At 41.4% G+C, this 15,935-nt stretch overlaps 1 protein-coding gene across 5 annotated transcripts in view; it reads right to left on the reverse strand.

The window, feature by feature from the left end:
• Nucleotides 1-15,935, reverse strand: part of ABLIM2 (actin binding LIM protein family member 2) — a 131,181-nt gene that overhangs the window by 73,856 nt on the left and 41,390 nt on the right. For all 5 annotated transcript variants that reach the window (XM_036381818.2, XM_036381816.2, XM_036381811.2 and 2 more), the window contains exon 3: nucleotides 8,321-8,504. In XM_036381818.2, the coding sequence (XP_036237711.1) occupies nucleotides 8,321-8,504 (184 nt within the window). The remainder of the gene's footprint in view (nucleotides 1-8,320; nucleotides 8,505-15,935) is intronic.

Raw genomic sequence — 15,935 nt, forward strand, 5'->3', positions numbered from 1 at the left:
TAACCTAACCAGAAGACAACACTGTTTCTAGTGTGACAGCCAGGATGTGGGGGAGCTGCACTCCAGTGAGCAAACCTGTCCTGTCTTGCAGCAGTAGCAAGCTTCTGTGTTAGACATTCAAAAAAACTCCCAACACCATCTTTTTAGGTCATAACTGTTGTCTGCAACAGATTTTGATACTTTTAAAGTCAGAGATACTCCTGATATGCAGAAAAATGAAAGAGCTTTATGAACTCACAGAAGAGTTGAGGTTGGAAAAGAGCTCTGAAGGTCATCTGGACCAACAGAAAATTTATTCAAATAAACATACATAAATTTGAATAAAAATTAGTAAATGTGATACACTTCTATATAAATAATAAAAATTCATGACTAATTACCAAAAACTGTCTCAAAAATGGAGTGATACAATTCAAGTGCTGTCCTAGTTTTCTACTGCAAATGTGAAATAAACCATTTATTCAATGTTTTCATTAAAAAAAAAAATTACAAAATCAAGCCTAGAGCTTAAGACTACTAACTGACCTGGAAAGACACAAGCCAAGGGATTTCAACCATTCCAGAAGTGAGACAAGAACTTGTATCCAATCTCCTGCATGTTTTCAGGAAGAGATCTCATCTCGACTTACAGATACACACAGATTTATTATAAGCACTGGCAATCTGCCCCACATTAACCCCCCACAAAAGCAGCACCCTGCTGCACTGATACCAGCACACGACCACCTCTCACTCCAATGCACAGCTGCATGCCCTGGGCAGGACAGCTCCTTCAACTGTGTTTTGCCATGGGAACCAAGGCTGGGCTCAGCTCATGACCCAGCTGGGCTCTGCTGAGATGTCTCAGTTAAACACCATTAATAATCCCAGGGATGGTGATGTGCTGGAGCTGTGAGCAATTCACTGCTCTGAAGGATGTCTGTAGCTACTGAACAATCTTGTATGCAGTATATAAGGAGCAGTAGGGAGAGGTGAGGTATATCTGAACATTACATCTTCCTAATAAAGATCCAGCTGAACTTCCAACTGAGCACAGAAGCCCCCCTCAAACAGAGGCAGCAAGCAGCAGCTAATGTAGAAGCAGGGAGTGCCCACTTTGAATTGGCTCATCTCATCATTGTCTGAGCAATCAGACAATCTAAAAGGAAGTAAGTTAAAAGTAGAGGAGAAGAAGAGGAATATTCACCTCCTATGGCACAAAGACAGAAGCAGGCAGATGACAGCTCCAAACATGCCAAAGCTCACAGGCACCACAGCAAGTCACAGAGCCTCCTTAGATGGGAGGCCACATAGGGGTTTCCTAGCCCATAAAAATACTGAACTTGGTTTATTTTCTAATGATTCAGTAGCTAATCACCTTTCCATTCCAATGGGAGAGAGAGCAACAATTTTGATTCTTTATTGTTCTCCAAACATGCAAGACATCTTGCTCTAAAAAAACCCCAAAGAAATCTTCCTTGGAGCTGTTCCACCCCAAGGTACAGACAGACATTTCTTCCCCTAACAGGTCTTCTAAACCTATAAGTAAGTTTCAAAGTTTCTTTCACCGTCTTGTTCACTGGGAATTCACACCCCACGCATTTGTCAGTTTTCCTGTACCAGCTGACCTCTCCCTTTCACAAGCAGCCCTGCTCAAGCATTTCAGTGCCAATATGAGTGAAGGCACAACAGAAGGTGGTAACAGCCAATTAACAAGGTTTCAGTTTCTGAGCTCTGTAAGTTGTGAGCAGGACTATATATAGAATTTTAGGCTAAGAACAGCATATCTGCCTTCAAATACAATGATATCTCACCACCAGTCACCCACTGAACACTGCTAGGTATTGCAAAAACCAGGACAGGGTTTTAATTAGCTACTTATCCTTTAATAAATATTCAGTGAGATTTTTCACAGTTGGATAATCTATTTTTAAAATGAGAATTAAGAGCATTTTTAAAGCAGCTCTCTCAAATGACTTGCAGAATTTTAAGACATCTATGATTCATTTCCCAACAAATTTTGTTTTATCCACCTGCCTACAATATTTGCAAACCCAGAAAAAAATCTGGAGGGGACCAACAAAACCATATTGTAAAACCTTGAATCACCATCAGCCTAATCCAGTCTGTGTGTTGAAACCAAAAGGTCTTGTGCTGATACCAAAGGTCTTGTCTTTCTCAGCACCACATCTCAACCTATGCAGCTGTGGGCAAGTCATTCAAGCTTTCTGAGAGGGACAAAAGAAAATGTTTGGGGTTTTTTTTTTTTTTTTCAGAGCAGATAGATGCCCACCTATTCTTTAAATTGCTGATCTGACTCTAGGGTTGAACAGTCAACTAAATTTGATATATGAAAATTAAGACAAGCCAGTGGTCAGGCTGTTGAGAGAGCAAAGCTATTCATGTCAGTAGGTGGCTGCAGTTTCACCAGGTCAGGTGTAATGTCAGACAGCATCCTAAGGACCAGCAGGATCAAATTCTGCTCTAACTTGTACCTGGTACAATCACATCCCTCAAGGTGCTCCATAGGGATGAATCCCTGAGGATTAAAATGATGATACAAAGTGGACATTGAGTGCTATCTACCATCTACACAAATTTCAGTGAGGGAAAATGCTAAATCCTACGAGAGGTGAGGAACAACTCTATGCACCAGTGCACCACAGGGGTTAATCAGCTGGAAAGCATAAGAAGATGTGGGGTCCCAGTGGACACCATGCTGGACATGAGTTACCAGTGTGCCCCCACAGCAACTGAACAGCCACATCCTGGGAGGCATTAGTGCAGCCAGCAGGGACAGGGATGTGACCTTCCCTCTGTTCATCATTTAGGAGACTGGGGGGTGATACAGGGATGTGATCTTCCCTCTGTTCATCATTTAGGAGACTGGGGGGTGATACAGGGATGTGATCTTCCCTCTGTTCATCATTTAGGAGACTGCAGCAGGCACCATCTTGGGCTCCTCAGGACAAGATTTACTGGATGGAGATGAGGGAAGGTGGCAGGTCCAGAGTGCAGCACAGGACACATGGGCAGGCAGGGGCTGCAGAAGATGTACTTGCTCAGGAGAGATTGTGTTGCTGTCTAAAACTACCTGATAACATCTACACAAAACTGGAACCATGCTCTTCTCAGAGGTAAAGAGTGGAAGGACAAGAGGCAGCAGACATAAGCCAGAACATGGGAAATGTCAACTCAATATAAGGAAAAAAAATTACCATGAGCTTGTTGAATGCTGGAACACATTGTTCAGAGAGTCTGTTGGAGATATGTTAAAAAAATGCATTCAGCTGTCTACTCAAACTGGACTTGCTTTGAGCCAGGGGCTGGACCACAGGACCACCAAAAATCCCTTCCATCCTACATTATTCTAGGGCTATAGGGATGCTCCATATAGAACCAAAGAATCCTAGAATCACTCAGGTTGTAAAAGACCTCCAAGATCATCAAGTCCAATCTTTGACCAAACTCCACCATGCTCATATCATCACATAGTGCCATGTCTACTGATTTCATGAACACTGGCATAGATAGTGATCCCATCACCTCCCTGAGCACCCTGTTCCAATGCTTAACCCCCTTGTCAGCAAAGAACCTTTTCCTGATATCCAATCTGAACTTTCCTTGGCACAACATCAGCTGTTTGGAATAGCATTTCCCCTTGTCCTATCGCTGATTGCCTGGGAGCAGAAACTGACCCCCAGCTCACTACAACCTCCTTTCAGGCAATTGCAGAGAGCAGTAAATACCCCCTGAGCCTCCTTTTCTCCAGATAAACAACTCCAGTACCCTCAAGCTGCTCCTCACAGGACTTGCACTCCAGACTCTTCCTCTAAAGAGCAGGAGACCTAAACCTGAAGAGCAGCACACCACCCCCCCCTTAGTTCAGGAAGAACCACATATTGGTGAATACACGTGCTTTAGAATCAAAATGCCAAGAACACTCAGGCTGATTTCAGAATCTTGGGCTCAACACCCTACCTAGCAATGTTTAGTGGCTGACTGGTAGTGAGATGAAGACCACTTCATGAGATGCCTTAAGAAGCACCAAGTACTGCTTAAGTGGAAACCAAACCCTTTCCAAATTCAGCAGCATTAAAATTTGAGCAAATAAAAAGGTTTAGCGCATTCAAAAAGTCTGTCATGACTTCTATGTTTAAGAAGAAACTGAATTTGAACTTTTAATTTTCAGCATTATCCTAATTTCTTAAGACATACATACACAAAATATGTCAGCTCTTTCTAGAAGGAGCACTGTTATATATAGTAGGACTACACAATCTTCTGCTGAAAAAAAGAAAATAATTTAAGCTTTCTGATTCTTTATATTCAACTGCCTGGCCAAAGTGAATTGCCTTCTTGAAGACAGTAAAAATACAAATAGGTTGAAAGAGGTTTTATAGCTGGATTTGGCAGGCAACCCCTTGAAGAATATGTATCTGCCTCTTTCCTGTCCACATACTGCTCACCTCTACATGGCACACATTCAGCTTCTGTCACGATGCTGTTTTAAAAGAAAACTTCCTGAGCTCAGAAAGACTTAAATATAAAAATCTGCAAAGCAGACACAAACCTTCTTCCTTATTAATCCACAATGCATGTGCTAATCTATCCTCCACCTAGGGGTCAAGTTGCTCTCTCTTTATCATTTACATGTCACAACTTTTTTCCAACTTTTAAGTACAAGAATACTGAAACTAAAGGGGCAGCCATTACATACACTCCTCCAACTGGGTACATAAACAACCCCCAACCCAACTTTACTAATTTCAGTAACACCCATAAAATCAAATCCCTAGGTTTTTAGTATTCAGTGAACACACAGCCCACAAGTAACAGAAACTGTACTCTAGGTACCACATTAGACAGAGCATATATCATATATATGATTACTAAATCTATAGGACTTGTTAACACACTAAGACATCTCCTGAAAATTCCATTTTCAAAGAATTACCACAGGTATGACAACCCATTTCTTTCTGAAAGACTCAATGTCCGGCCCTTTCCCATCCTAGATAAGAGCCACTGTCCTGACTATGACAGCCGTGCAAGAAGTATGTGCACAATTTTAATAAAATTAAGCTTCTATTGCTACAGCCACCTTCAATTTTCTCCCTCTTTCTGTTTCACTTTTACAAACACATGAAGCTTTTGAAGGAAATGTCTTTGGCAGTCCTCTGGAGGACACAGCCCCTTCCAATTAATGAAGCTATAAGAAGATTGCTCAGCCACTTCCTGGGAATTCAGAGTAAGTATTTAATCTGCAACACTTTTCAATCTATGTTGTTATTCTTCCACTCATTCCTAGTTTTAGGCATTATCATCACAAAATACCACTGCAGAAAAAAGGCTTCACTAGACTATGAACAGCACTGGAAGAAGAAGGGATTAAGTTTTTAATCTTTACTCCAGCAGAGCAAACACACAACTGAAACCTGATTTTTTTTTTTTAAGAGCCACTTGGTTAACACAAGATAGAGAGAAACAATCAAAGAGGATGGCACAATATATTGTACTTCTACCAGTTTTTCTCTGAATACAAATTCTTTTTTTATTTTTTTTTTTAACTTTAGCTTATGGAAGCCCTGGGCAGCAGCATCTGACACCCAAGAGATGCCCAGGGATGAGCTGGATTATTTCTGACACTCCAGCTTTTTCACAGAGCAGGGCAGCAGGTTACAAATGCAGTGACACTGAGCCATGTGGCATCCTACAGTAGTAATATCAGGAGACAACTGAGCTTGGAGTGCTGACTTTTTCCCACTGCTCCTGCTAGCTAGGTTTTCCCACTGCTGCTACCATACACTTCCCACATGTTTCTATTCAAACCTTATCTTCTCTGAAAATAAGGGGAAAAAAAGGACTTGCTACTGGCACTGGTTTACTATGCAATGTAGAAACAGTTCAGAAGTGTTACTTCAGCAGCTACAGAAATAGGGGTTGCAGAAGTGCTCATTTAAAAGAATTTTAATGATCCTGCAGCGTTCTGGAGAAATGTGTCATGAGTGCAAAATGCCTTCTGCTGCCAGTGTTTTCATGCTGAAGACAGTAAGAGCCTGGCTTGGTTTCCATGAGAGTGGGAACAGCCCCACTGGCAGGCAGTCAGCACCTCTCAAATTCACACCATTCTGGAGGTTAGATTTCTAACACAGCACCCACATTAAAGTCTGGCTGTAAAAGGTAATGCCAAACGCAGCTGGCATCATCCACCAGCTACTACTGACAGCGTGCCTTGGTGCAGTATTTAAGGTTTCTGCCCATCTGTAAAAAATGAGGGCACAAATGGCTCTCCTGACTCTTCCCACCAAGGGAAATATCAAGGTAGAGAGCTTCAAACCATTTCCCTCCTCTTTTATCATTACTGTTTCTTAAAAAACAAACAAGTTCTTTCTTTTGGCTTAAACAACATGTCTTTACAGCCTACCAACCTTATTTTTGCTGAGGATATCACTCAATAAAATAAATGCTGATGATGTTTAGATAGGACACCCTTCCCCATAAAAAACACAGGTTATGTCTGGCTTGCAATGACAGGGGTAATTGAAGCTGATTTAAAGCATATAAATACATGACAGGATTCTTCTGCTGCTCTGCCCCACAAATCAGTGTTACAACCCCCCTGGGAGACACTAATTGAATCCTGCTAGTCAGCAGGGCATTAGCTGGCTCTGATGAAGACAATATGAATTTGTGTGTCCTTCCAAGAAAAGCAACAAAAGCAGATCTGGGTCTCTCTACTGAGCGACTAAAAACAGCAAAATAGCATTTAATACAACTATTTAGTTATACAGAAGGTTAGGGAACATCTCTGATTTTATTTTTTGTATGATATTATTGTATCAGCAACTTCATTTTTAAAAGCTTTACCACATTCTTCATCACACATTGTATTTGCAGCATGAATAATTTCACAGTGCTGCAATTTAACTCACCTGAATTGTTAGGCACTTAAATATTTTAGTCACAAGGAAAATTATTCCAAATTTCCAGGGAGACAAAATAAACTGTATCACCAAGCTCTAAACTATGATTGACTAAATAAAGCAGGAGTTGGTATTTCCAGTGGCCTGAAACCCAAGTCAGGCAGTTTCTAAGTACAGTAATAGACACTTAAATACATTTCTGCTAAGCTCTAGTGGTGTGACTGAGGATGCAAGCATTTTTAGCCAGAAAAATAGAATCAACCAGTTTTTTGGTTTCTCTTAAATGAAGGAGTACCTCACTTTACAGAAGATGCAAGTGCTGAGAATAAAGGTACCAAAAATTAGTTCTGCTCATCTCTAGAAGAGCTGTAATATTTCAGGCCAATAGCATGTACAGCCAGCAGTTAATTAATGAGATACACTTGAAGTCATTTTCCTTTACTATTAAAAGAAAAAATAAAATCTGAAAAGAATTTTAGGATTTTTCTTATCTTTACTCTCCACATTTGTGTTAAGTATCCAAAAGGAAAAATTGCCTATTAAAGAGATCAGAACTTAGACAGAATTTAATATAATAAAGGCTTGTCCATCTCAGAGTCTCCCCTCTATCACAGCTATTATTATTATTTGTGCAATTGCTTTATTTAACTGAGATTCTGTCAGGAGCCACAGCTGCTCTGGGATTTGATGTCCTGCTCCTGCACCAGCACAGGAGGATTCCTGAGCCCCATGGCAGGGCAGGCTGGGCTGGCAGACAGCCACAGTGGCATGGCCATGCTGGTTTGGGACTGCACAGTCACCTGCACGAGGCACCAGCACAGAGCACCTGAGCTGTGCTGCACCAGCCCTCCCGGGGCTCTGAAACCCTGCCAGAGTGGGGGCTGCTGTTCTTGCACTCCTCAAAGCTCAGGTTTAGCCAGAGAAACTGTGGCAGCATTTCCATTTACTCCAAACTGCTAAAACTGTGTGTTTTCTGAAGGCTAAGGGCACTTCAAGCTTCTTCATGAAGTCCTCAATAGATGTGTTTGTGCTATTTCTGCACAAGAGGATTAAGATGCAGGTCAAAATGACATCAGTCCCTGGTATTGCTGAGTTTGGGACCCATGTGGGAAATGATCCCACTAATCTACACTTGGCTTGGGTAGTAGCCTGCTGAGGATTCAGCCACTGGCACTGGAATTCTTTGTAACTTCAGGCCAAAAAATGATGAAGCAGCAGATACCAGAGAAATTAAGCAACACTTGGTGCAAAACATCTTACAATGAAGACAGTGGAAGTTTCTAAAGTACTTTGAAAACATCACAGATAAGACAACATAAAAAAGAAAAACACATTTGGAAAAAAGGGAGGCACTAGAATGCCTGGCATTCAGGGCATTCTGGCATCAGAAACACAACTTCATGTAGAACACCTACCTGCAGACAGCACACACAAAACAGTCTGGGTGATAGGTTTTGCCCAGTGCTGAGACCACTTCTCCCTCAATGAATTCATCACAACTGAAGCAGCGTGTGCCATAGAGTCTCTGGTAGTCCAAAGTACAGATGTAGTCTCCCTGTCTCACAAAAAATCCTCCTTGAGCCAGGTCACATCCACAAGCTGCAGAAAGAGAAAGGGCAGACTCAGAAGGCAAGAAACAAACGTTCTAAACTTAGGTTGATTTTTCACCTGTGATCTGAATGGTTCATAATGGAGCACTTCAGTGTATGGGCTTATGATCACAGAGCAGATGTGCATCTGAAAGACACTACTCTTACAGTAAATTACATCTGTCATGTATTTTGGGCACTAATAGCCTGGACTTATTTAATGTAAAACCTCAGTGCAACAGCTGTGAGCACAAAGTTAAAGTCTGTAGAAGTTGAGTTCAGGGTCACCATATACAACATCTAACATATTTAACAGGTTAAAAGAACTGCATAAAGGATATAAATCTTTAAAATCTAAAGCACCAGTGTTACAAAGAAACATCTCTGACAGATTACAGGTGTTTGATATTCCTCCTGGACACAAAAGGGTTAACTAGTGCTGTCTCTAAACACGGGGGCTGATGCTCATGGCACCTGCTGCAAGTTTTCACAAGTTAAATCAGTTTAAAGCAGCTCTCATGTTTACCTGATGAACATCACTCACCACATATGAACTGGAGGCATCTCCAGGTTCATCTGCTCCTGGCAAAAGGTTTTAGTCCTAAATGTCAATTTCTATTTTTTAAATTAAACCTGTAGGAAAGGGTTAAAGTTGATTAAGCAATGGCTTGTGAGACTGTTCAGGAGTTTTCTTCATTGCACCAGGGATGGAGCTAGGCTGGAATTTTGAGAACATGTAAGATGGGAAAGGAGAGATACAATGGTCTGGTGAAGTCATACAGAAAGAGCAGACATGTAGAACATAACCATCATCCACAATGGCCAGGATCTTTGAAAACAGACCTGACTTGATTTAACAGAGAACTGGACTTCAAAGTGGTGATTCTGCTGCTGTGATGAGTACTCCTTTAGTACAAGTCACAGCACCACACTTGTTACTACACACTTCTGCTCCTGGGGATGTTCATGTGGGAATGTGTTCCCATCAGCAAATGGTGTTTACAGTCAAACCATGCTGAACTACAGCAGTGCCACTACTCACATACAGCCCACAGAAAAGGAGTGGGAATGTTGCTTATTAAATTTGGGTTGCATGTACTAAACACTGCAGAGTTGCTCAGTGCCTTGGTCCCAAAATAGGAGAAGTATCCATGCTTGTAAAATTCCAGATTGAGATTTACACTTGGGTACCTGAGAGCCCACAGGCACTTTGGTTTCTAAATGTAAAGCCTGGCAACTCACACCCAAAGCTGTTTGCAGTGTCAGAATCAGTCATCTTGCACCTAAACTACAAGAAAAATAGTCCAACAGAGGTGCCCAAGGCACAAAACAACACATACAGCACAGAAACCCCAAGAAAGCAGAGGATCCAGATCATTCATTCATGGGATGTATAACATCCAATCACCCTCCCTTTTTTATAGTCTTTGTTAAATGTAGCACAGGAGGCCTGGGCTCAAGGCTCTCCTTGAACCTTCTGAGGGCTCATCCCTGTGTGGGATTTCAGTGCTCATCATTCTCCCTGGAGAAGGCTCTGACTGCTAGGAGTCAGAAAACAACAATCATGCTAGAACTGTATTAGTGCATGGTCAATAACTGAAGAACTGCAGGCTCTAATCTTTCTAATCTATAATTCAAAACAATTCCAATAATTCCAATTATTATTATTGCATGTGTCATGGACTAGACAGATTAGATGATTTATATTTGTATACATTGTTCATGTTCTCTATCTCACAGGCTTCACACATTTGCTTTAGCATTTCTCTTTCTCACCTTGTGCTCTCATTTTTACAAAGGACAGGCTTTTTGAACAGACTTGCCAAAAATCTGGCACAACTTGCTGGATATCGTGAGTTTCTTTCAGCCTATGTATTTCAGCTACCTACTGATGTCACAGAAGAAGAGCTCAACTATGGATTCAGGATGATGCTGAGCAGCATGCTGAGCTGATACTGATGCCCCAGAGCAGCTCCAAATTGCATCATACAGTGTTTGAACTTGTAAAATGGATCATAAGAGAAAAAAGTTAAAAGGACACAACTGCATTTCTGAAAAGAGGAAGGAGGGGCTATATCCCTAAATATGTTTCTTTATGCTGGTAGTGGCACACCTGACTGCAGTGCACCTGGACAAAGGCACCAAGAGCCACTTGGAGCTACAGAACAGGCACTGGTTAACACATTCTGCTGTGCACCATCACAGAGGGACTTGCAGCTGGGCTTCCATCACCAGAGGAAGATGACTCGATAGCGTAGCCACAAATTATTTGCCACTGCTCTGTTGTGCACTTTTGTCCCTGTTCACCTGCTAAAATGAGAGAGAAGCACAACCAAATCTGTATTTATAGTCTGAATGGAAGCCAGGCAGGCTCTCACTGCAGCTAAGAGAGGGCTGGTGCAAGGCTTGGGGCACATGGGGTCAGCAACAGTTGTGCCACTGGCATTTGGTGGCACTCTGTCTCACCCTGAGGGTATTGGCCTCTCTCTGTCCTGTCACTAAAGCAGTCTGCACCAATGCACTTAATCCTGGCTTCTCAGGAAACCCTGCAGTGAAACTGCTCTCCTAAAGAGACAGAAAAACATGTTATTGGGACTTTAAATAAAAGTGAGCTCAGCATCCTCTCACCAGGCCCCTTCCTGCACCACCATCACTTCAGCCTCCCCCTATCCAAAGAGTGGCTGAATGAGCATCACCACCGGCTCTGCTCCACTGGCCATACCTTGAGTCACAAACCCTTGCCTGCTCCTTCACTCTCTGAACCATCTGATCCAGTTTAACTTGACACTCAGCTGAGCAGAGAAAAGCATAAGGATTCCAGTTAAATACTGGCTTGGATATTAAAAATAGTCATGCTTTAAAGCTGAGAAGAGCAGCTCTGAAAAGAGACCCATTGGCCTTCCCTCAGGTGAGATGCTGTGCCCCTAGCTGGCTACTTGTGGACACAGACACTGCCCATCTGAGACGATGCTGCAGAGACGAGAAACTGGGAAGAGAAAGCTGGAAGAAGTCTAGAGAGAATATCTGAAGGCAGCTACCAGATCTTACTCTCCTAGGACAGGAAATTAGCATTATGTCACATCCACTCCCACCTAGCATTTGTCTTCCAAAAGGAGTATCTGGAGGAAGGGTTATTTTTAACCTAGAAACAGTTTTCAACAGCTTCTGGAGTTCATCTTGGTGAGAAGAGAAAAGCCCTGAAAACAGTAATTATATTAATGAAGAGACTAACACAGAGTAACTCATCTTCTTGTCTCAGTATTACCTTGCATACAAGGCAAAGAAAACTGTCTTTTCCTCAGCAGTTATAAGCTTTAGGAGGAATTCTAAAGTAGTCAAGAAGTGTTTGTGTCTTATTCTTATGACATTTAGAAGCAAGCCAGTACCCAGATGTGCTATGGGACTTGAGAGGGACAATATCCACACCATTTTTAGGGAGGGTATCTCAGCTTCTCTTACAGCTGGATAATTCCACTTTTCAAGACCATGTGCAGCTGCCTGACACCAAAATACTTCACATATAGATGTGAGGGGTTCCTCTACTGGTTTAGAAGCTGACTACTTTTTTCCCTAGCACGGGGTCTGCAACAGCATCTGAAGCACTGGAATTTATGCAGTGTGTAATGGTTTTAAACTAAAATAAGCGCGATTTAAACAGGATGTATGGAAGAATTTTTTTAAGTGATGCTGGTGAGACACTGGAACAGGTTGCCCAGAGAGATGGTAGATGGTCCATCTCTGGAAACATTGAAAGTCAGATTGGACAGAGCCCTGAGCAAACTGATCTGGTTGAAGACATTGCTGCTCATTCCAGGGGAGTTCGGACCAGATGACCTTTAAATGTCCCTTCCATTACACTATGATATTATAAAAATAAATAGCAGTAAATCAATTAATCAATGCATTTTAAGCACATTGCTATTCCCCTACTGTATGCCATCAGTACTCCATTTGCAGTGTACAAGTATAAAATTCATCTGTTTTCTGTGCTGGCAAATGAGCCTGCTGAAATTAGAATAATTTTTTGGCTGCATGGTGGGCCTAAAAACCAGCTGTGTCCTGAGCTGCTTGGGGGATGCTGTACTCTGTGCTGCTGCACATTGCAGCAAGCTGCAGCAGGCACTGCAGGTCTGGTCAGCCCAGCAGTGCTGCTCTGCTGCCAGCGTGCCAGACAATCAAATGGTTTGCTTACATGCAACTGCACATATCAAGTCTATATTTTTCCCTCCCATCTTCTGCCTGATGTAAGTTAAATAAAATTTTTCTCCCTCAGCACTGTGGTTTTATGTCCACTTTGGTATTTTCCTCCATCCATGCGATGGATGCCGCTGGCTGACCATGATCCCAAGAATGACACATAGTGCACTGCTGATGCCATTCTCTTTTGGCAGCTAAATTGTATGTATTCATACACCACCAATGAAGTCTGGGATCCCATTCTCCAAAAGCCCATGATCACATGAGGAATATTTCTCCTGGCCCCTATGCCTGTGAGAAGGAATCAGAACCACCTGGCAAACTTCCCCACTACAGCTTTGACAGAAGTTCAAACTGAACTGCAATTAATCTGCAGGAGTCTAAGCTCATTTCCAGCAGATGGCTGTGACTCTGATACTCCTTCTTGCAGGGTCTGGTGTGGTAAGTCCAGATAAGCTTTTCACAAAACTTTTGGCCAAGTCTTTCCCAGCTCCAAGTTTGCTGGCCATACAGATACTGGCATGGGAATATAATTTCTTAGAAGGAACCTTGCAATGGGTTATATAAACCATACAATTCAATCACTCTTCTGTGCACAAATGATCATATCAACTGTCTTTCCAAACACATCTGTGAAATCAAGAACACTCAAGCCTGTCAGTCATTGGCAGGGTATTAGCAATAATATCCAAAATACCATCTATAATCTCAAGGACTTGAATGGTACCTCATCCTGTTACTATCCAGGGCAAATAAAAGCAGCATGCAGCCCCAGAAAAGTCCTGGACAGACCTGCTGGTCTCTTCTGCAGCTTCCAACCAGGAAATGCAGGAAAGACAGGTCTGATGGAAGAAAACCAGCAACTTTCAGGAGCAGAAAAGATACAGAGAACTGTGGGGATATATCTTACACTCCACCATGCAGATGCAGCACTGATGAAGCTATAGAGGATAGAGAGTACAGCACCTACACAAGCTCCCTGGCTACACTGGCCATCATGCTCACAAATTTATTTGTGGACTAAACACTTCAGTGCAGGAAAACCCTTTGAGATTCAGAATGCTCTTATGAGATTGACAAAACATTAGAGTGTACCAATTAAAATGAAGGAGAGTTTTGGAAGTTTCCTGGGCACTATGTACCTTGAATCCTATAATAAATGGGAACTACACATTGAGTAATTTTTCATTAGAAAGTATATTTCCATTTTCCTTCTGGAGAGCATAGTTTCCCAATAGCTTAGAGACAGTGCTGCTGCCCTGTAAAAGCGCTCCCATAGTCTTAGAGGTGAACAAGGTCCTCACAGCATTAGGTATGTGGCTGTTTCAAGCTACCAAAATAATCCCCAGGAAAACTGGAAAAAATGTCTCGTTTATACTGATTTCTTATTTTAAGAACTCAATCTGGTTATTTAAAATTTACAAGTATGCTAAAGAAATTTGAGAAACAGAGTAATGTGCTTAAACCCATTTTAAACCTAATAAGTGTCTATCATAAAATACTGCTGTCATTAGCCAGACTATTTAAAACAGGTTTTTAAAAACAATAAAATACAGTAAAAGCCACAACCCAAAAGAAACCCCAACATGCAAAGCAACAACACCAAATATTTTCAGATTTTTTTTAACAGTGCTTTGGGTGCCAGTTCCAGGCTTGCAAATGAAGTCCCTGCTCTATTCACAGATATGGCAGATGGCCTCATGTTAATGAGTTGCAGCAAGTGGGAGGTGGAATAATACCACTGTGGCAGTGATGAATTTTAGGCAACAAGTCTCTCTGGGTCTCAATACAGGCATCACATCACCTTAGTGCACTGAAATGCCCAGTAGCTACTCCACAGTGCTGCTGTAGCCCTGCTGTGTCCTTAAGGGAAAGAGCATCACAGTCTGCAAGTCCCCTGCAGAAAGGCATCCTTGCACTCAGGTTTTTTTTTTTTTTTTGCACAGGAAAACCTTACCCCAAAAGAGAACTTGAGTAATTAAAAAGACTTATGGGCTTTTTAAAATAATAATTCTGTGACATTATCTAATGTGGGTTGAAACCATGTATAATGTTCAAAATTTCTTTATATTAATAGAATCTTTACTGCCTACAAAGCTCACACAGATTTGAAAATCCTATCCTCTAATGAGCACTTACCTTTCTACTATAACTATAATGGACTAGAAGGATGCAAATAAGGAGTAAATAAATTGGAAAACAGAAGTAACAGAGGTTTGGCCTCCTTTGGTGGGTAGTTAGCTACCTTCTACTGAATGCTATTAAGATATTCCTTTACCAATACTTGTAACTATGATTCCTCCCATTTCACCACGCTTTACTAATATTATGTATTTATTAAATTCGTGAAAGATACTCTTAAAAAAAGATTTATCAGACTCTGGTTGAAATATATCTGTCATGTTGCTAGAGTGCTGGTGTGATGGGTGTATGGCAAGGATGTGAGGGACTGCAGAAAGGTCTTAATGAATGCAAAGAAAGGTTGCAACAAGAACATGATTATAAAAAAAGGAAAATTACCCATTACTTCGTGATAGTGCAAGTTAATTAACTGACCAAAATTTGCTTGAGCTGTAATTATTTTTAGAAAAACAGATTAATAATTTTAAAGTTCAGGTTTCAAAACTACAACATAGAACCATTTGCTGATACATTAAATTACTTTTGCACCAGCAAAAGTGATCATTATTATCATCATCATAATTTCAGTGAAATAAAAGATTACAAGCTAACATGACACTGGTAAGGCAGCCCTAAACCCACCACACCTGCAACCTTGGTGAGCATTACACTGTGAACAGTTTTTCCTGTGATACTGAGTTAATATGATCAGGGATTGCAAACTCCTGAAGGACTCAGGAAGTGCTGGCCACATTGCTGAGAGTACCTGATGAATAAGAGTCCCTACACTAATCCCCAGTGCCCATGACAGCAGAAATACCAGAAATTGCTACTCCCTGGCAAAATCTGGGACTGGGCAATCTCACAAATGAGCTTCCCGTAAGTGACTCCCATTTTGAAATGTGAAACCCTGTAGCTATGTTCGAATGCAATTCCCTCAGATTACTCAGTGTAGCTTAGAACTTATTTATATCCTAGCAGATGCATTTGATCTAACAAAGAAATAGCTCCTATTGCCAAGTTACTCCATGTTTTTAATATTTTCACTGAATATTTTGTCTTAGCCCTTCCCATTAAGGGGACTTCCCAATAAATGATATAACTCTGGGTTCTGTTGCATGTT

This window comes from Molothrus ater, chromosome 4 (assembly GCF_012460135.2).
Source record: "Molothrus ater isolate BHLD 08-10-18 breed brown headed cowbird chromosome 4, BPBGC_Mater_1.1, whole genome shotgun sequence".
Classification (NCBI taxonomy): Eukaryota; Metazoa; Chordata; class Aves; order Passeriformes; family Icteridae; genus Molothrus; species Molothrus ater.